Genomic DNA, 22,609 nt, shown 5'->3' with positions numbered 1-22,609 from the left:
AATGCAATAAGCTTTGCATATTTCATATCAGAATACATGGCCTTATTCAATTGTGGCATTGACATAACTATGTGTTTGTGTGTGTGAGTGTGTGTGTGTGTGTTACTACTATGAGAGGTCTTTCGATCCTATCTATTTTTTTACATCCAAAAATCCCCTGACAATGCATGCACTATCATTTACCATGTCCAAACGGTAGATAACTGAATTACAGTTGAGGAACAGGACAAGTTCTATGTTAATAAAAGACAAAGCTTTTCTTCCCTCTTTGTCCCTCCTCCAATTCCCCACCCAAATCCCCCAGTGACAGATGTTGTGGGACAAATCGGAGCATTTTCGTCTTGCACTGTAAGCAACTTGAAAACGAAACACCCCAGAATTTTCAAGAAATTGAAGATCTAGAAAGACGTTAATTAAATTGTCAAAAAGCTTCCAGCCTCATTTCAGTGCACTGAATAACTAGGCAGCCTGAAGCTATCTATAGCAACTGAGTGCTATTCTTGGCTCTTAATACCATTTTAATTATTTAATTTAAACAATGTTTCAAACAGTGAGGAAGAAAACTAGTTGAAGGATCAGGTCAGAACAATCAGGTACCACAGACTTCTCCAAGTCTCTCTAATCCTCCAGTTTCTCTGACGCATCTCTTATATGTGTCTTGGAAATAGTCTGCATCATGCTGCAAGTGACATACTATAAGGAACTTCTTAGTAGGTGTCAAACTCACCCAAATTAAAGTCATTTATTTATGCATTCATCCCTTATTTACTGAGTTCCTGTTTACCAAGTACCAGGACTATGCTAGAGGCTGAGAGAGCACAGAAGAGCAAAATGACGGTATTAAAGTGTGGTTCTTGCCTAAGAGATGCTTACTGACACGTGAGAGAGACAAACATGTAGAGACATAGTAGAAGGACTCTGAGGAGCACAGTGGACAGAACTGGTGTTTCTGTGGAGTGCCTGACCTGAATATGCATCCTAGACAGTGAGAGCTGGAGTTTCAGTGCCGGGTTCAGGGACATGAGAGATGTGACCTCAGCCTTGCTTAGGGCAATGAGCTCAGATCCTCCTCAAGGGAAGGCTCCTGAAAGGTCTGCCCATACTTAGACCTGGAAATAGGAAAATAAAAACTAAACTAAAAAACTCTGCCCATAAGGAAGAGCAAGAATCCTTAAGCTCTGGGAATCTGAGTTGAGAGAGGAAGGCCCCTGGGAGAAATTGAAACTGCAGTCCCTTTATATGGGATTCAGACTTACACTACTCACAGGATTCAGAAATCCCAAGGCTAAAAGCAATCATGATTTTTTTCTCCTGTGTCATTGGAATCACTGGGATACTGATAGAAGCCAATGAAAAATGACTCTATGGAATGAAAATCATCCTATCGAACATAAATTCACAATAAAAAAAATTCAAAACACGTGAGGAAATAGACCACAATAAGGAGAGTCAGCAGATGCAACAAAGGAAAAACTAGAAATAAGAGAAAAATCTAAAGGTTATTATAAAATACAGATGCTTACAATAAGAAAATTAAATAAGAAATAGAAGTTATTGTGAAAGAAGAGGCCACTATGAAAAGCAAACAAACAAAATGCAGACTAAAAAGGAAACAAATACAACATCTAGAAATGGAAAATATAGTCTTTGAAATTAAACACCAAGTGTTTGGATTAAATAGCAGAGTGGATACAGCCAAAGAGAGAATTAATGAACTGGAGGATCTAAGGACATCACTCAGAATGAAGCCTAGAGAAATAATAATAATAATTATTATTAATAATAAATACTAAGAGACATGGAAGATAATAACAATAAGATGCCTAACACTTGTTAAGCTCTTTCTGTATACCAGACCCTGTTCACAGTGCTTTTCTATATTCATTCAACCCTCATAATGATGCTCTGGGGGAGGTACTAATACTAGCCCCAATTTTACAGGTAAGAAAACTCATGCAGAGAGAACTTTAGTGATGAAAAATAGGAACAAGGAGGAAACTGGGCATCCTGTTCCCAATGAACTGCTCCAAGACCCCATTTCCCCATATTCACTTGGGATCCACATGCACTGTCTCTCTCTTTGGCTCCTTGTGAAGCAGTAGCCAGTGCAGTAATGCATTACTTAGCATCATTTCCCATTCTTCCTTGCCTTACTCTTCCCTTTTATCAACCTTATAGCCCTGGCTTTTTAACTCTGAGATAAATCATTATCAGTTAATTGATGTCTATCATAATAGATTATTAATAAATAGTATTATAAATTAATTAAGAGTATTATAATCACACTTCAAATTCATGGGGGTAAATATCACAAAGAATGGTTTCTCCCCCACTAAAAGTTGAAAGTTGTTATCTCTGGGGAAGTGAGACAACTACTTTTAGCACTATTTAAAATTTTCAACTACGTACATGTATTTCTTACACAATAATAATCAAAATACATAAGATTGATGCTGAACTAAAGATGTTTTCAGACAGACCCTAAGTTTATCATTCATAAACCCTCACTAAATGAATGAATCACATATATTCAGAAAGAAAGAAATTGAACAAAGAAAAAAAAGAGTGAGATTCAAGAAGCAGATGTGAAGTTGACAAATATGTTTGTAAAGTAAAACAAAAACAAAACAAAAACGATAGAATGTTTTTTAAATAAGGGGATTACAAACAAGGGATAATTAAAAGTAAGGCTATAATAATATAGAAGATGAAGAGAGGTGATCATATTTAAGCAGTCTAGGGTTGTTCAAAATATACTGGACAGATATATAAGTCCAGAATACGTTACAGTTTTAATGGTTACTATAAAGAAAATAGAAATGAAACATGTAACTTCCAAGCCAGCAGGAGGGAAAAAAAAGAAACAAAGGAAACCCCATCAATCAGAGCCCAAGAAGAGCAAAGACAAATAGAAAATCAAAATAATATGATACAAAAGTGTCACAATAATTGTAAATAGATTAAACTTCCATACTAAAAGTCAGAGAAAAAAATGATGCAACAATGATACAGTAGGCAAATATTAACTAAAAGAAAATTAGCATACCAACATTATTAATGATAAGGAAATTTGTTGCTTAATGATAAAGGGAATATTTCATAGGATGATAAAAAAAAGCTAACAAAATAGCCTCCAAATAAAGAAATTTAAATGATCAAAATTATAAGGAAAAATTGACTAATCCAAAATTATAAATGGAGATTTTTAAACACACTTTTCTCAGTAACTGATAGATCAGTCAACTTAGTAAGTATAGTGAAGATCTGACATCTTTTATTTAATTGTACACATTCAACAACTAGAGACTACATGTTCTTTGAAATAATATATGGACCACTTAAAAAAATTAGTTACAACCTATATCAGCAAAAAATTAATAATTCCAAACTGTTAATATTATATGAAGCATTTTCTCTAAAATGCAATAAAGCTGTATGTCAATATTAAAATTTACTCATGTTTGGAATTAAATAAAAATCTAAGAAATTCATAGGTCAAAAATAAATCATAATAAAATTATGAAATATTTAGAACTAAGCAGTAATTTAAAACTACTTACAAAATAAATGGAATTTGTAAGTGTTCTTAGACATCTGTAGCCCTAAATGCATATGTTAGGAAATAATATCTAAAGTTAATGAGCCACATACTCAACTCAAGAAGTAAGAAAGGATACAACAGACTATCCCAAAGAATTAAGAAGTAAAATAGAAATAAAAGATGAATTTAATGGAAAGGAAAACTAAGATACAACACAAGACTCAAAAACAAACAAAACAAAAGCTAGTGTTATGAAAATAGTAATAAAATAAGCAAATCTCTGGCAAGATCCATCAAGAACAAAACAAGAAGTCACATATAAAGACTATTAGAAGGGCATGGCTAACAGATAATTTAAAATATCTTAAGGGAATATTATGATCAACTTTATGCAAGAAACTTTGAAAACTTAGATAAAATGGAGTTTTCTAGATAAACTGTAAGTTACCAAATGAGGATATTGCAATTAAATCACACCCAGCGTACTGAAAAGCAAATTAAAATATTGGTAATACCAAGTGATCATGAGGTGGAAAGGGAAATTTTCACACACTGTTGCTGAGTTGGTAATTGTTACAATCACTTTGAAAGCGGTCTGTCACTGTCTAGTTAAGCTAAAGACGTGCATATCCTATGACACAGCTATTCCAATTCTTGTATTCCTTAGAAAAACTATTGCACAAAAACACAAAAGAGAACTTATCAGGATGCTCACTGAAGCATTGCTTGTAATTGCCAAAAACTTAGATACCAACTAAATAACCCTCCATGATGGAATATATAAATAAGTTGTTATGTAATCCTGTATTGGAATGCTAATAGAGCAGGAAATATGAATGGACTAGTTTTACAAGAATAAACACACAATAATCTTAAAACATAATGTTGAATTAAGTGTGGACTATTACAAAATAATTCTTAAAATGTGATATCACTTATGTACCTTCGAAACCCAGAGCACTACTATATGATGCTCGCAAATGCATACATATATGGTAAAAGTGTAAAAATACATATGGGATACATAAACTTCAACATCAGGATAGTAGTTGTTTCTGGGAAAGGAAGTGGGGAAAGGGAGGATTGGTGATATTTGGCTATATCTGTAATTTTTATTCCTTTATATTCTATTTAAAAGAATAAAACAAGTAGGACAAAATATTAACATTTTAAAACCTGAATAAATGCACACATGAGTAGTACGGTATTTCGTCTTTTACTGTATCTTTGAAATATATTAATATCAGAAATCAAAACTTAATATTTTTACAGGATGTTATAATAAATGCTCAACTTGCGCTAGGTTCCAAAGTGGCACTGAGGCCTAAGCAGGTAGTTCTGTCTGCCCAAATGTGCGGAGGGCACCTTCCAAAATGGCACTCAATGCTGTGATATGAAATACGAGGAAGAGGATACTGGGAGAGGGAAGAAGATGTTCTTCCAGATGAAGAAACAGCATGTGGGAAGCCATGGTAAGGCATGGCATTGTGGGAATTAGGAGTCACCTGGAGTAGCTAACCGTGAAGTGCTAGGACATACACCAGGTGCAGGAAGAACAGGCCAAGATTTGATATTTCTGAAAGTTCTTGCCTTCTTCTAGAGTGCCATTTTCCTCCTCCAACACAATCAGTTTTTTATGTGCCTTTCTTTCTTGAGACACTCTTCCAATAGTTGCAGTTAAACATCTATTAGCATCAAAGAATTGCATGTATTGAAAGCCCTTAGCAATCATTGAGTAGTCCGATACCCTCATTTTATCCACCAAAGAATGTATTGATCACTTTGAAGGCAAACAAATCTGAAAGTTTTCACCTTTGCAATTCACGTTAACTCGCTTTCTAGAAAAATTGATTCCTAGGAAAGATTTATGAAGGAATCAGAGGAAAGACTGTTCAGAGAAGTTGTTCATTGGCAGAAGTAATACTGTGATATATACAGATAGGTGCTAATTAATTACAAATTATTTTGATGGATTCTTAATTATGACAATTAATAAGTTGCCTCTTTAATTCATTTCCTGAAGAATGAGATGGGCTGCCATCTCATTTCACTCCCACCTTTGGGGATTTTTATCATAAATGAGAGAAAGAATAAGAGGAGGTATTTATAAGGCTTGGTCGCTACACACAGAAGAAGGAGTGATCATAGATACGTAGCACAGAGGATTTAAGTCCAGGTAAGAGGGAGGCGCTGGCACCCTGGCAAGAAGCATGTTTGTACAAGAAGTCCATTAGAATGGTTTGGGGCCAGAGTGTTGAATTTCAGAATATGAGTACACAGTCCAAATTAATTTGATTCATGATTCAACATCACTACCTGCAATAGCTCAGATCCACATAATCAAGGCTTTCTCAAGGATTCTCTGAAATGTTCTGAAATACTGTTTCTACCATCAAAGGACAATTTCTTCCTTCTCTTGATTCAACTCCACCTCAGAAGAAAAAAATATTGGCAGTCTGGGAAATGAAATCCAATAAAGAATGTGCCCTCACTTTGAAGAAGTGTTCTTCTCTCCTTCTCACTTAAGTTGGAAACCTTTGTGTTTCCTGGTCCTCCAGGTTATGCTTGAGACATAGGTAAATCAGAATGTCCGTGAAGAATTCCCCTCATTTATAAGACTGCTACCACTGGAGATTTCGATCCCGGTGACAGTGACAAGTGATTAGCACAGATAGTAACATCAATCTGATTTGAAGATGAAGATTTGATGGACTCATTCATTCATTCCTCCAATAATTAGTGATCTACACAGTTCTGGGCAGTCTCTTCAAGTTATCAAACTTATGCTTGTATTTATAGTTAACACCCAAAACTATACATTTGCAGGTAATGGACCCTTTCCTTCCTGGGCTACTGATCTTCTCCCCGTTTTATACAGCTCTGAGCTAACGTCATATTGGAGAACACAGTAGCACGTTGCTCATCTCTTTTAGTAAACAATACAGTATCTCAGGTAAAGGAACAATGCTTGCTATATTAATTCAGCCATTTTTTTCCTAGACCTGGCAAAATGCCACCATACCCTACAAAGCATTGTATACATTTCTGCTTGCTTTCATTGTTAGTTGAAAATATTGTTCATAGGAAAACACTACATGTGGAAACATCTCTATCTCTTATTTACATGTTAACAAAAACCTGAGGAAAAAATGAAGCAGAAAGCATTCCCTATGATTCTTGCATGTTTCCTGTATCACTCTTATGCTTAAAAGCACAATAACACAGGGATAAAGCCGGTCTCTGGAAGTATATTAAGATAGAAGCTACGTCAGCTAGCTATTGGTTGATCATGTACAGCTGTCGAAAACAAAGCTTAGTTTTGCCAGTGCCTGCCTTGGGAGGTTACTCTAAATGAATTTAAAGCGTATTAGTTCCCAAACTGTGTATAAAATGTTCTGAACAACTCACTGTTGACTTAATATGGACCATTTAAGAAAAATTAGCGGATCCTAATATACAAACACACTGGTACGCCCTGTATGGGTTCATGAACATATTATTAGGAAAGCTTTATGAGTAATGCTTGTAATTCATATGCATTAATACCTTTGAGCATGTCTGAGAACTTCTAACTTTAGAACATCAAGTTTACGCAGGCTCCCAAGCAATGTCTGACTTTCCCAAGCAATGTCTTACAAGCAAAACAGTGGTGTTTTATTTTTAAGGTAAAGTTGAGATTAGGATTTAGAATAGTAAAAGTCGTCTTTACCTTTAAGGTATTGACAGATTTAGGGGGTACCAGCCTGGGGTGTATGGGTGTTTCCTTGAAATCAGGGGATCCTAACCTGGGGGCTCCAGGGCTCCCGATATGAAATATTGCCAATTTTAGAAAAGGAAGAGAAGGAGAGTCTGGAAAAGGGACTTCTCACATAGTTAACGTTTTTGCAAGATTTCCTTTAAATAATTTCTGTTCATTAGGTTTGGTAAAATATAAAGGTATATTGGTTTAATGTCCATACTCTGATTATTTTCTTTGGTGTTTTTTTTTTAATCATAACTCATACATTTTCTAAGAATTGATTTTCTTTTCAAGAGTTAATTCTGTTTTTTCACCTGCTGAGTTTCAAGGAAAGAGGCATGTTTTAAATTTTTTTTAAAAAATAAATCACTTAAAGATTTGGGAATGAAAGAATATTTATTTCAATAGATATACCAGTGTGCATGGATAGACCTACCACATATAACAGGCTTGCCATTCATCTTTAGGAAGTTCCAGGAATTTCTTTCTATAGTTGGCTTGGAAAGATACTTTTATGTCACTAGCGCTTCTTTCCTATATGCAAATTTCTGTACAACAGCATGATATAGTGAGAGCAAACGTGTCTCTGAATGGTGAATGGCCTTCATTTGTTTCAGATCTGGGCTCTGTCTGTCTACATGATACAGCTTTGAGCCACTTCATCTCTCACCTCTTCCTTGTCAGGTGGTGGTCAGAACACCTCAAATCCTGGAATTGTTGTGAGGATTAAATGATAACTTTTTCAGTTAGTTAAAAATATAAAATACCAGGGGTGCCAAAAAAATGTATACAAGTGGACACTTTGGTCAATTTTGCACAAGCAGTAGTTCACTGTAATCAGAAGTGTCTGGACTCTGATGGTAACTGTTTGAGCACCTCTTGTAATTGCAGAAGTCAAACATGATTTGTATTCATCTTTTGTTATTGGTATATATTATTCCAATTTTAATAGTTTTTTCCTCTCTTAAAAAGTGTATACATTTTTGGCATCCTCTATATATGTAAAATATACAATATTATATAACATTTCATTTTAATGTATAATATGTAATATATTTATTATGTTAACATATTTTTAAATAAATATATAAATTAAAATTTTCTCTATTATTGGTAAAAAAAAAAATACCTAGCAGAGTTTCTCTGACACACTGGAAGCTCACCAAGTGCTATGCCTCTCCCTACCTCCCCCTGCAAGGGACTGTTTTCCCCTGCGAACTCATCTCTGTCGCCCTAAATGGGTTTTTACAGTATATCTTTACCTACGCATGCATGCATAACTATTCTTCTACTCTTAAATTCCAATAGCACTCTTGAATATGGCATCTCTTTGCTTTTTAATTTACCCTTCCATTTCTGTAAATAACATTCTTTTTACATGTAGGATGGCTACAAACTGTTGTTATAATAATTTGGGTGGATATAATATGTATCTCAGAGGAGAAGCTTTATTGACATTTAATGTATAAAAATAAATATAATTCCTCTTCAGCACAGCTTCTCTACTGTACAAATCTGTTTTAGAAGCACAGCAGATCACAGGATCCTGGAGTGCTGAGCAGAGTACAGCCTGGCTTGTTAGAAGCAGAGATATTCCTTTGATCATTCACTTTACAAGGCTTAGAGCAATTGCAATGTGTTCCTCAGTGAATAAGACCATCTTTTTTCCTTGGAAGGAATAATTTGCATGTCACTCCTTATACACCTGTGATACCCGCTTAAAATCTCCCCATAGCTGGCTACTCACACAGTTATGTTTCATGTATAACTGAAGTTCTCACACTTGGAAAAATGGCCAATTTGCATTTCTTGCCAATGTGACATTTTCCTATTACCTTGTTCCTGCACCTGCTCTGTACAAACACAATTGTGGTTCTGTCCTAATGGCCAATTATCATTAGCAGATCGTGAGCTTTTGTTCAACAGCCCCGGGGAGTTCACCACACTGTAGATACAATCCTAGCCCTAAAAGGATAACATCAGTGAGTATCAACTGCAGTCTGTTTTCAGGATTGAAAGAGCAGGAATCTGCCAATATAGATGATAGATAAGAACCTGTGCATCCTATTTTTACCCCTGTTCTCTACTGCCAGCAGCTCGGCTCTGCGTGGCAGACAGGTTTCTATGTCCTGTGCCTGTAGTCTGATAACCTTTCCTGGTTGTGTTTCATGGTGCCATATGCTTCTGTCCTAAAATAGTGCTGAGGGTCTTCTGAAGAAAAACGACCTCGCAGCTTGGCGCATGTCAGTGGGACAGTTGGAGCAGGAAAGGTGTGCTTTGCTGTTAAACATATATTGGCTCCGATTTCTGGTTGATGAAATGCTAATTGTGCAACCTGGGGAATTTATTTAATCTTACTGAACTTCTGATTCCTGAAGCATAAAATGGAAATGATAGTTGCATCTTACGGTATTGGTGTGATGACTAAATACGGTGATATATAATATACAAATACATAGACATGCACATTTGTCGTTGGTGTATTAGTCTTGATAGGCTAGATTAATCTTTAGGAAAACCAACTCCAAAATTTCAGTAGCTTAAAACAACACAAGGTCACTTTTCATACTACATGGCCCTTGTGGGTCAGCAGGAAGGTTCGACTTGCTCCAGAACCAAAAAGGAAACAGCAGCCACTACGTTGAATTTTAGCTCATCACTCATGTGTCAAAACTGGTCACCTGGTTCCATCACCCTCCAGGGGATCTGCATGTACAAACTGCAGTCCTACCATGAACTTGAACATAGTGAGTCAGACATATCTGGAGAACAATATAACTCTTAGAATATCTGATTTTCAAAAATGAAATCATATGATAGTCCATTCTCTGAATGTTACTGGTCTCACTAACAGTACATTGTGGAAATTCTTCTAAGCCAAGGAATTTACACATAACTCATTATTTTCAGTGGCCTCATGCTAAAAGTATACCATCGTTTCTGAAGCCATTTCTTTGTTGGTGGCCTTTATTTTATTGCCATATAATCACAATAACATCTTTATGTTCTGGTGCTTTTATTTCCATAAGATAAATAGCCCGAAAGGTCTAAATCTACCAAAATTAACCTATTTTTTAAAAAGAAAACAAAGGCTATGTTTATGAGGCTATAAATCTCATTAAAAATGGAATTATACAAAATGTAAAGAAATGAAATACTTCAGAACAATAAACTTCTCACTTACTAATCTTTAACAGTTCTCACTCTCTACCTAATCTAGCCTCTACTTTTCCCAGGGTATGAGCAGAAATGCCTGATTCCAAAATTTTTAATTTAGCTTGAGAACCTCCCTTGGATGTTGGCAACACAGACTTTAAAGATGTCTGACATAACAAGACTTTACAGAAATTTCTTCCAGACCTGATAGTCTTTCCATTCTAGTCACAAAATTTATATTCACTTTGACAGCATGGTCTGTATGGAGAAGGTCCTCTTGTTTGGACGTAAGAACTAGACCACTTCCTCCTGGCAATGCAAGAAGAGAAAGAAACATTCCCAAATAACACTGCAATCAAGAAACTTCAGGAGTTTACTCCTGACAGTTGTCCCTCAATCACCTCTTTCTCCACTTGCGTTATCTAAATGCCTCCAATCTTCCCTTCTCGTCAGGTCGCTATCTGCTAAGTGTTCGCAGAACAATTTTCACAATCCCTTAGTAAGCATAATTATCACAAGCCTAGGAGTACAATTGCTTTCTATTCAAAGTTTTAGGGGAAAAAGCAAAGCCTTAGCAAAGGAAAAAGAAAATGTTCACATAATTTAAATATCTCAACTATATGTTTAAGAACTCAAATTCTAAAAATATGAAACTTTCTTCAAATCTACTGCCCGCTGGCCACTTCCTGGCTCTTATACCCCAAACCTGCCAGGTTGGATTAAGCTAAGGCCAAAAGAACTTTTGCTATAGGCTCCAAAACAGTTTGAAGAAAAACAGCACCATAGAAAGCCCTTCTTTTAGGAGGAGAATAAAAGCTTACCAATTGTGCAGCTGCTATCTAACCTTTATCTGCAAGAGTGACATTCAAAATATTTAATAACGAGACTTGCAAGAGTCAGAAAGGATACTCAACCTATTAGAACAGATGCCAGTCATAAACCATCTATATAGCGGTAGCTGTGCATAAGGACTGAATACGAGCTCTACTTACACATCACTGAATTGTCAAAGAATGTTCGCTGGACTCCTGTAGCAAGCTGTGCTCATGTCTCCTTGATCAGAATATAAATACATTATACTAATTTTTTTTTTTTTAAAGCCTGGAAGCTGTATCCCCCTCTTAATGACAGTCTACTTCCATTCCATCCCATACTTCCATTCCGGCACCTGTAAAAACCAAACCAGCAGACACATATGTAGCAGCAGTGTGGCACTATTCTGTGTTCATGAACCATTTGGACGTAACTCAAAACCCTATTCTTACAGTTAGTTATACTTTGTAGATTAGCTCTACAGCTCTCGTTTTAACACATTACACATTTAGATCACACAGAAAAACAATAGATGCTATTCTTATACTAGAAATATAACATATTGTTAATCTTTAGGGACCGTATCAGTTTTCTAGGGCTGTTGTAACAAATTATCACAAAGTCAGTGGATTAGAACAACAGATATTTATCTTCCCGCAGTTCTGGAGAAAAGAACTCCAAATTCATGGTGTTAGCAGGGCCAAGATCCCTCCAGAGGCTCTCGGGGAGATTCCATTCCTTGCCTTCTTCCAGCTTCTGGTGATGGTCGGCATTCTTCTGATTGCATTTTCCCAGTCTCTGCCTCCACCTTCACGTTGCCTTCTGCTCCCCTGTCTGTCTTTTCCTCTGTGTCTGTCTTCTGTGTGTCTTTTATAAAGACACTTGTCACTGAATTTAGGGCTCACCCAGATAGTCCAGGGGCTCTCCTCATCAGAAGATTCTTAACTTAATTATATCTGCAAAGAACCTTTTCCCAAATAATGTCATATTCACATGTTTCAGGAATTTGACATGGAGGGGCCACCATTCAACCCACTACAGGGAGGACAGGAACAAGAAAGGAGACAGACGGAAAAGCAGGAAGGAAATTTAATGGATAACTTGAGTTTAACTCAAAGAAAAAATATATTAGGGAAGAAAAATAATTTTTTAAATCTTTTCTTCCATCAAATATATGTGGTGCTATTTAGCTAAGTACGTCTCTTTGAGTGGTCCCACTGCTTTGCCTTGTATTGACATTAATGTTTTGTATTTCTACTCTATTTTTTTTTTCATAAAAGTTAAAGCACTATATGAGTGAGCATTTACAAATTTCTACCCTTAGCTTTGATTTAGACTTCCTTTAAGCCTAATAACTGTTGGGCACTTAAAGTAGGGTGGAGCTTGGATAAGCAGAAAGCAGAACCAAATCTCAGTTCCAAGTTGATCACAGACTATTTCGCACGTTCAGACTTGGGGAAACTCAAGGTCTGCAGTTGCCTTCCCATCATCATAATGGTGGTGTCTTCTGGAAAGCTCCATTTCCAGTCACTGCCTTGCTGGGTATAACCGTCCTGCCAGGCTAATGACTATCCGTACCCACCCCCCACCCTGTACTCCTTTAGTAAGAGCTTGTGTCCTCCCCACACAGCCCCCATCACACCCGCAACCCCTCTGCCCCCACCTGCTTCTGACCAACATCCCCAGTGAACTCCTCCTTCATCAAGTCCATCTCTTCCACCTTGAGCAGAGTCATGGAGAACTACTTTCACACATGGCTCCCATTCAAATAGTAAGTGCGTATTTCTCCATGGCTGCTCCCGGTTACAAATTTGCACACGTGTTTTCAGCTGGGTGTGTTCGGTTATTCTATGTCCTTTCACTGAGTGTATCCTCTCTCCCATTGAATTTTAAACTCAGTGAGATCAGGGATCCTATCCATTATTTTACTTCGGAACCAAAATCGTGTGCGTTCCACTGGTAGGTACTTAATGCTATGATTGCTCTGATGGCTAGAGGATACGTCTCAAACATGAACGTGACTCCAAGTCACCTGGAGGTCTTGATAAAGTGCAGGTCCTAGAGTAGAGCTTGAGATGCTGCATTTCCTCCAAGCTCCCATGGAACCAGGATGTCCTGGTCTGTGGGATCACACTTTGAGTAGCAAGGTATTAGAGCCCCAAACAAGTCTCGAGGAGGGAACCTACAAGTTAAATGTGTCCTAAAGAGGGGATGGGAACGAGATTGCCATGCAGCTAAGTGACACTGAAAGTCATCACAGGGGACTATTTCCCATTTAGATCATCTGAGTAAACATCCCATGCAAGCTACACAGGCCCTGTGTTGAGAATCTGTTATAAGTGATAGAATGTTCTGGATTGTCCTTCCTTCCAATATTTCTCTACTTTCTTTTAAAAGTGAAAAAAAAAATTTCACACTCTTTGTTTTTCTAGAATGTGGTAGGATGATCATTCCCTTCCATTACCAATGCAGGGAGATAATTAACAACAGCAGCAATGGAGCTGAGCCATAATGCCGGGATCATAATTAAATATAGGTTTATCTTATGGGATGAGGCAAAAGACAAAAACACTCCACATGAGACATCTCTTGGCATCAAAAGTTATAGGGAATTATAGTGTGTACTCCCCCTCCCCAGGTGTATTCACGTCTGCCCTGCTGCCTGCTGAGGCTCAGAGGGAAGGTGGTGCAGACCCAGCCGCCATCTTCCAGGTGCTGCCGGCACTCGAGTATATTCCTTCCATCCATGTCCCCTTCCCACCCACCCTCTGTTTAACAATAGAAGGTAAAGCTTCTCTGCTTCAGAGTGCAGCCTGCAACACGAACATTCATACATCTTCTAAGAGCGACATGGTCAAGGAGACTTTCAACGATTATTACAATGTTCTACGATCTGGCCGATCTAATACAGTAGCCACTAGGTACCTGTGACTATTGGGCACTTGAACTGGGCAACTGAAGAACTGAAATTTAATTTCATTTGATTTTAATGTAAGCGTTAGTAGCTACATGTAGCTAGTGGCTATGGGTATATTGGACAGCACAGTGAGGAACTGTTAACTCAGGGAAGACACTTTAGGACGATGGATCACCTAACAAGGGCATAGCTCTCTGAAGGGACACCTTAGTCTATTTACGTACTTCACGTGCATAAAGAGCTCCCACAATTGTGGGGCATCACCTTTAATATCTGAGCCTAAGCTAGTGGTGGTGTCAGTGTTTATGCTACGCCACTTGGGCAATTAAGATAGAGACACCCAGAGCCCTTAGGTCTAGTTTAGTATTTGGTGAATGAGTAAAACGTTGTCACAGTCTCAGTGGTTTTAATAAGACCACACAGGGTTTATCCAGGTCCAGTATTCTGGCCTGAGGGCAGAGGGTAAGGTGGAAAAGGCATGCAATTTTAAAAACTCATTTAAGAAAAGTATGTTTTTCTTTTCGGAAGGGAGTTAAGAGGTGCTACAGTTTGGAGAAAAGACCCGAGGATTAGAAAATGAGAATAATAAATGCTTGCCTGTAACACAATGTAGTAAATTCCCTCATACACTGCACCCATGTAACAAATGGGTCTTTTGCCATCCCTAAAAGAAGTCTTATAATTAGCCAGAGACTGACCAAGTGACATGAATCCGACATGAGCAGACACAGTGAGATTTGCCTGTGGCTGGTTTGGCTGGTAATCCGGGCGAGAAAGGAGGGGTCCCTGGAGGCCCCCATGGGCACCAGGAGAGACTTGGTTGTGATCTAATTAAATCTAATTAAAGAGAGCACAACTTCAATACTTGAATTCCTCTTCAGTCCTGGACATGTCCTTCCAGAGCAGGCTATGGCTGATGGACACCTGACATTCCTGACTACAGAATGAAAATGAAACTATGAATGTGCTCGTTGGGGCAGAACATTTTGCAGATGAGTAGCATAAATGACAGACTGGTAGAATTGGAATGATCAAAAACATATTATAACACAGTGATTTAAAATTCCCAGGAGACAGTTGAAACCTTTTACCTGGAAGGTGAGCTGTACATGTAGAATTTGCCCTATAGGAGGAAAAACTAGCAGTGACATGCCTTTTGTGGAAGTGTCAGTCACAGGGTATTTACGAAATTAACTTTGGGGAAGTTTCTGGAAACAACTGGTAGTGATAGTGCATCCTTTAACTGACACAATTTCAGTAGGCCGGAAGGAGGGCAGGGGTTGTAGATCCCAGGGAGCGGGTGTGGTGGGCAGATAGGGGCTGAGAGTCAGACACACCTGGCTGCAAACAACTGTTTCCCTCCTTATGCTTTGCATAAAATCACTGGGGAGCTTCTTAAAGCTACAGATTCCTGGCCCCTACGCTGACCTACTAAACCAGAATCTCAGGGCTGGGGGCCCCAAAGTTATTTAGTTTTTAAATAAGCACCCAAGGTGACTGTGGCATGAGGCTTCTCTCAACTTGAGCTTCTAAAAGGTGATGTAGGATTCACAATACCTGAGTCAGGATTATTGTATGGACACAGTGTGATTTTCTTTTTAAGTGCAAGTGCAGAACAAAAAAAGGCGCAATATCTTGTAGCTGTTATTATTACTGAGCCATGGATGTCACTACCTTGCTAAGTCTTGTTCACTTTGCTAAAACAGCTGGGGAATCTTCATCCAGGTTAGCTGGGATCCCAAAGTTGCAAGATGTTGTTTCTGAGTGTTGATAAATGCAGCCTTTTGTTCCTTTTACTCAAAGTTTTAATCACACTGGTGTAAAGCCCCCTTCAGTTTGGGGAATTTCTATTGAGGGTGAAAACATTAATTATGATGTCACACACTGTAGGCTCCACTGAGAGTCAAGGGCTCTGGGTGGGACCCTCCAGTTGGACCCATCATTTGTTCTGGTCCGAGAGAGGCGCTTGCACCCCGAAGGCTCCCAGCGCAGCTGCCTTCTGTGTGGTACGTCCTGCTTTCTTTTGGCAGAGTAAGGCTGGAAGAAAAGGGGGAGGGGGAGACTGGCGTTCTGCCCTGGAGCTCCAGAGGGAGTGAAGGTAGCTGCAAACCCAGCAGGCGCCAGTTGCTGGTGCTGAGATTTACGGAGGGGTGGGGCTGCCAGGAGAGGATGTGCACGTGAGGCCACCGGAGAGGTGGGAGTGGAGCTGCTCAGGTAGGACCGCTGAGTGCCTTCCGGAAACCCTCCTCCAGCCGCGGGATTCGGATTGGCTCCGGCAGCGAGGTCAGCGGTGTCAAGACCCTTTCCGCGCCTTCCCCTGACCCGCCCCGCCCTGGTCGCGTTGCTGTGGAGACGCCGGTGCGGGGCGGGGCAGGGGCATGCTGGCCGGGAGTCCGGGCGCGAGTGGCAGCGCGCGGGGGTCAGAGCAGCGCCCGGCCCGGGGCGTCCGGGGGCCGGATGGCGGAGCCCACGCGCGCCGCGGAGCCGGGGAGGTTTGCGCTCCGCTTGCCGCGCTGCAGGGAGGGCGCGGTGCCAGGCGCGAGCGCCCAGAGACCCAAAAAGAAAGCTTTTTATTTGCTGAGGATGAAGCCCCTGAAGGAGCCCGTCCCCAACAACAACAACGTGTCCTTTGTGATCCATTGTCAACTAGGCAAGGAGATCAAACACATTTGCAGCAACTGCAGTCGGGGGGAGGACTCCCGGGACGGTGAGTGCTGGGGCCCGTCGGGGCGGCGGCGAGCGCGGGAGGCGGGGAGGTGGCTTTGCTGGTCCCCAGTTTACCGGCACCGCCGGCGTCAGTTGCCTGGAAAATTGCGGGGATGTCAGCCCTCTACCCAGGCGTGACACCCGCCCGCCCGGCACTTCGCAGAGTGTTGCCCAGAACCAACCCCGGACTGCTTCGGTGCATATACCATATAAGCCCTACATGAGGGTTTTGAAACAGTTAAAGGGGCAACTCTGGGATTTCCTCTTGGGAAGGTGCTGCTTAGTTAGGGTATTTGTCAGGGGCAGCATTAGCTTTTAAAAGATTGTTGGACCTGCTTTCTTAGCTTCCTGGGCTTCTTAGATGTTCTTCCATCCTTGCATTATGATACGATTTAACGCTGGGCTGCGTTACAGCTGTGGACTTCGGGTGGGTTCACTTTGGAAAGGACGTTCGGCCTTGGCTCCAGCGCCCAGCGCCCTGGGGACTTGTGGAGTTGTTGAATGCTGTCTGGAGTATAACATGGCCGTGGTTTTTGGAGTGCCGCTGCTGGCCCCTCTTGGAAGGATGCTTAATGGTCAAAATGTGGGGGGTGGGGGAGGAGGTACAGCGGCTTCTTCCGAGTGTGTACGAGCCAAAGAGCTCCCCCAAATCCGATCTGAAATGGGGTGGTGAAAGGGTGCCGGGCTGCCAGCGACTCTGGGCAGAAAGAACCAAGAGAGACAGCTCCGCGCGGACCAGGCAGAAACCGCTGCAGATGTGGACGCGTCTATGTGGCTGTGCATTTCGCAGGAGCCTCCAGGCGCCTCCGAAGCCGTTCACCGAGCAGACTCTGGAGAGCCACGGAAGGTGACGAAAAGTTTTAGGCAGCAGATTTTGCAGGGAAAGCGTTAGCTACTGGCCAGCCTGAAGCTCATCGCCTCGCATGACACTCGCACCTGCTTGGGCAGGCAGATTTTCGGATCAACCAGGCGGGTTCGCTTGTTTCCTTTGGAAGAACAAATAATACTTAGGATCCCTCGGATCATTGTTGGCCTCTGACGTGCAGAGTAATGAAGTGGCTGTGGCTTGGCTAATGTCTTTTCAAAATTAGCCTCCTTCTAGTGTAATTATACTTTTCTTTGATTAAACTGCGAGAGAGGCTGTGCAGGATGGCAGTAGGCGTCCAAGAGGAAAACTGGGCCTTATTGGAGGAAGGCAGGTGTGCACCAAATACACTAACATTGCTCCTGTGAGGTTTGGGGAAGCATAGCCACTTATGACAAGCACATTGTTACTGATGTGTGTTTGATCCTTTGGATATGATATAAGCTGATGACATCTATTGAATATAAATAGATTAATGGGATGATCCAAAGCCAGACTTTTACTATATAATATAAAATTAGCATGAGATGCTGGTAAAAATATTTATTAAATGAATCACTCTGTTGACTGAATTGCTTCCCAAATGGGCTGCTTCCACAACCTTAGGAGTTTATTTAAATTAGAATCTCTAAATGTTGCTACAATAAGGAAGGATCTGTGTCTACACTCAGGGACGTGTGTTTACGTATGTAATTAGGAGCATGATCACTGGGAGACAATTGGTGTACACTGTCGATGGAGGCAGGATATGGTTTAGCTACAGCTCCATATATTTCTGCTTACAACCTGCATCATCTCTACAGTCCCAGCCAGTCCAGAACATACCTATGGATGTTCACATACCATCTAATACGACTAAAGTATTTAATTTCAAAGGACTCTTATAGTGGAGACCTCATGTAGAGGCACCTAATTTTTTGCCTAATTCCACACTGCGAATCCTGCTTTCCTGTGTGGTTCACTCATTTAGTCACTGAAATAGAATGAGGTCAGGAGTTTAACCCTTCTGCTTTTATGCCAGAGCCCAAAGCAGCACTGCCCACTGGAAAAGGAAAGGACGTGCAAATACATTTCACTTTCTGCAAGGATTAACCTTGTATGATAGCTTGTTATGAGTGGCTGCTCTGTTAGACAAGTTCTCTAGAAGCTATTTTCAATTGGAGTCGTCTTTTCTGTGTGTTAGGAGAGCCCTCTATTTTCAAAGAAACCTGTGGTAAAGACCGTAGTAATGCAAACATGTTTAGGGGGCACCACAGAGGAGCATGTTTCGTCTGGTGGGGCATCCCTGCCTTGTGTCCAGCACCATAAATGTGTTTGGCTCCTCGGTTAGCACCAAGGAGGCCAGTAAGTGGCAACCAGTGAAAATTCTGGTCCAGCAAGAAAGCTCTCACTTGAAATTTTACACAGGTAAAATTTTACAGAGGCGTTTTGTTCTTAATTTCTTTGTATATAAGATCGCAGTTATTTTACACATATTTAAAACATATTTGAGTAACTTTCAGTTTAAAGACAATTTATAACTAAAAGTATTTGGTTGATATAGAATAACTTTAAAAGAGAAAATATTCCTGACCGGGAGAGTGATATAAAAGGTGAAATCACATTTTAGCAATTGCCGTTTTACTTAAGAGTATTAAAGAAAAAGTTCTTGGTATCCACTAACTAGCATTAAAGATGCTTTGCTGACCTTATATTAAGTAATTTTATTTTTTTTAAAAATGTAGAATACAGTTCACCATTAATGGCCAAAGATAGTTTGTGTTTCCTTTATCTTTACTGTTTTGGTTCAATACTGCAGCCATTTTCAAATGATGAAACAAGTTTGTATATCACTTCGGTGCTAAAGGCTACACAGAGCAAGTACAGGGTACAACTTATCTATCTTCAAAACCAAGGTGCTTTCCACCATGCCATCAAGTTGACATTTAAAAAAAATGGCACCTACTCAGAATGTAGAAAATTGTGTGTGGGGGGCTGTGTGTATGTATTCTGTACATATGCAGTCTCGATAACCCAGGTTTATTAGGATACAGGATTAGAATGAATTACAGAATTTCCTAATACATCTGATTTTTTTTTTACCTGCCTTACCTACAGATACAGAGGCTAGCTAGCATTGGTAGGAAGAGAGGGAGAGAAATAGAGGGAAGAATAGTTTCTATTCTTCAAATATTCATATATAAATTCAGTAATCCATTGACTCACTAAATGTATTTCCAAATTTTGTTTTAGGGATTAGAAACATTGAACACGTTTCCAAATGGATTCCAACGTGAACTTTTGGAATGACAACAATTGGTCATTGATGCTTCTCTGTTACTCTGACTGTAGGATTCATCAGCGAGACAGCCTTTGGAAGAGAAAACACTTTGAGTTTCTGTGGGTCAAGTCCCTCATTTTACAGATGAGAAAACTGAGGAACATAAAGATTAGATGAGCAATCCTCCAAGAGCCAAGTGCCATTTGGTGTCAGGGCACTCCCAGAACCTGTCCCTTGACGAAGGAAGCACTTTCTAGTAGTGGCCCAGAGCTGGATCCTGGAACCTTACTGCCCGTTTTCAAATAATGGCTCATCCGCTTGCTGACTGGGTGACATGAGGACACCACAGCATTATGTACTGCATGGAGCTGTGAGGATTAAATGAGATAATTGTACAGAGCACTTAGCCTGGCAAGAGGGAAGTGTTGGAGAAATATTAGCTGTGATTACTATCATTTGTATTGTTACCGCCAAGTCCAATTTTCTCTTGGGTTTTTCCTCCTGCTATACTGCGCTGTTTAGCCTCTTCTGTAATTAAACTTCCTTGGATTGGATCCACGGTGAAAGCACCCAGTTCTACTCTGTATTTAACAGTTAAAACATATATTTCTAGCAAGGCAAGTGAAGTAAAAGTGAGACTAGGGATGAGAGTCCCTTCTGCATGGCAGTAGGTCAAATGTATTTTTTGGTTGATGATTTAAAATGTGAACAACCATGACCAGTACGTTCTAGGTAAGAGGACTCATGTATACCTACATTTACAATGACTAAGCATTTTTTGGTCAGTTGAGTAATCAAAAAACAAATAGGCAAGGTGAGATCCAGTTGTTTCTCAGGGAGGAAGAACAAAGGTGACTGGCTAAAGGAAGTACACGTACCGTAGTTACTGGAGAATTTTATCGACATGGGCCCGACAGATAGGGGTCAAAGTCAAACAAATGTATGGAGGACTTGGCCTGAAGCAAAGGATAGAGGCGGGAAACTGCTTTCTTAAGGTCAGGGGAACCTATGCAAAGCTTGAACTTGGGCAGGGTGTAGAGGTTGTGTGGAACCCTGAAAAGAAAGACATTTGCTCAGACAGTAGGAAAAAGAGGTAACCAAAGGCTTAGCTGGATGTTAGAAAGGGGCGTACAGAGCAGGGAGATTTCAATGAGGTTACAGTTAAGTAACTGTAAGAGAAACAATGCTCTTACAGTTTCATTAAAATATCGTGTACTCAACTGAGTGGTTGATTTATTCTCTTTATAAAATTGGCAGCTTGCGTGTGCAGAGCTCTTTCAGCTTAAGGATAGATAGCAAAAGGTACACCAACCAGTTGTTGCCTTTGAAGAGTTTGGATTTTAGTGAGAGTAGCACGGAAGTAAACTGCTAAATTATTGGAGGAAGCCATTAATGGTGTGAGTGAGGCAGGCGGGTTTCCCTGGGGAGGTGATATTTGGACTTCTAATAGAGGAGTTTTCCCAGAGAGAGGGGGAAGGGCATTTCAGTAAGGGGCCAAAAAATACATATACAGACAATATAAACTGTGAAAGAACATTTCTTGCTTGGGAAAGGGGACAAGTTCAGCAGGTGAAGTTTGTGGAATGTGGACATGCGTTAGTCTGGAAACATATATGGGGGGCAGTCCATCCTTTATTCCCAGTAATATATTTGTGAAGCATTATTTATGTGCTGTGCCAAGCATTGGGAATATAAAAATCAGCAAGATAGTATAGTGTTTTCTCTCAAAGACCTCCTACTGTTGTACAGGGAGATAGACAGGTAGACAAATACGTTCATAGAAGTTTTAAGTGTTTGAGAAAAAATGGTGCTGTTTTAGAGACAGAAAGTAGAGAGTGGTTGGTTCCACCTTGGGCAAGAGAGAGGTCAGAAAAAAATTCTGGTATAACTTTTGAAAGCGTTCAGATTTCATCCGGTAAACACCAAAGGTAGCACAGGGGTTTTTAAGCAGAGGTGATATGATTACCTTTTAAAAAACAAAACAACACTCTTATTATGGAAAATTGTACACATATACAAAAGTAGATAGAATAAGGTAATGAACCCCTATAGATTCATCACCCACATCCCTCCACTCCGGTATTACACTGAAGCAAATTTGTGTGGGTTTTTGTGACGGCGTCTTTGGCAGCGCCTACGCAGGGACACCAGGCAAGAGAAAGGACTTGGAGGCTAGAGCCACTCATAGCTCAGGAAAGGGTATTTCAACACCTTGAGCAGAAGTGTCGAAAGTCCAGGATTCTGCACTTCTTTTACAGACTCATGAAAAGGCCCAGCAACAGTTTCAAGCACCAGCTATTCAAAGTTAGTTTGCCTCACTAACTTTGAACTCCTCTGTAATTTTCCTAATAATTTTCCCTTCCAGTCTAATATATTTCTGACATTTTAGAGACAATATCTGTAAATATTCACTTCGTTTAGTAGAAGAAATGTTAAAAATGCTTGTAAAATCTACAGCTTAATATATACCCGTATGTCTAAAGGATGTAAAAAAGATTAATACATAAAATCTGTACATAAAATGTAATTGGGAGGAGAAGGATCAATACTTGTTTGCTGGCCCCACACATTCCTTGTGGTTTACTAGTTAATATGAACAATAAGAACCTTTT

At 39.9% G+C, this 22,609-nt stretch overlaps 1 protein-coding gene across 7 annotated transcripts in view; it reads left to right on the top strand.

The window, feature by feature from the left end:
- Nucleotides 1–22,609, top strand: part of PHACTR1 (phosphatase and actin regulator 1) — a 502,857-nt gene that overhangs the window by 253,522 nt on the left and 226,726 nt on the right. The window contains exon 1 of one of the 7 annotated variants that reach the window (XM_033114675.1): nt 16,289–16,873. The exons of the other annotated variants lie outside the window; for them this stretch is intronic. Coding sequence (XP_032970566.1) covers nt 16,624–16,873 — 250 coding nt within the window. The 5' untranslated portion in view covers nt 16,289–16,623. Of the gene's footprint in view, nt 1–16,288; nt 16,874–22,609 lie in introns of those variants that run through there. 7 annotated transcript variants of the gene reach the window in all.

This window comes from Rhinolophus ferrumequinum, chromosome 9 (genome assembly GCF_004115265.2).
Source record: "Rhinolophus ferrumequinum isolate MPI-CBG mRhiFer1 chromosome 9, mRhiFer1_v1.p, whole genome shotgun sequence".
NCBI lineage: Eukaryota > Metazoa > Chordata > Mammalia > Chiroptera > Rhinolophidae > Rhinolophus > Rhinolophus ferrumequinum.
The sequence above is the reverse complement of the archived record's forward strand: the minus strand, read 5'-3'. Positions and strand labels throughout refer to the sequence as shown.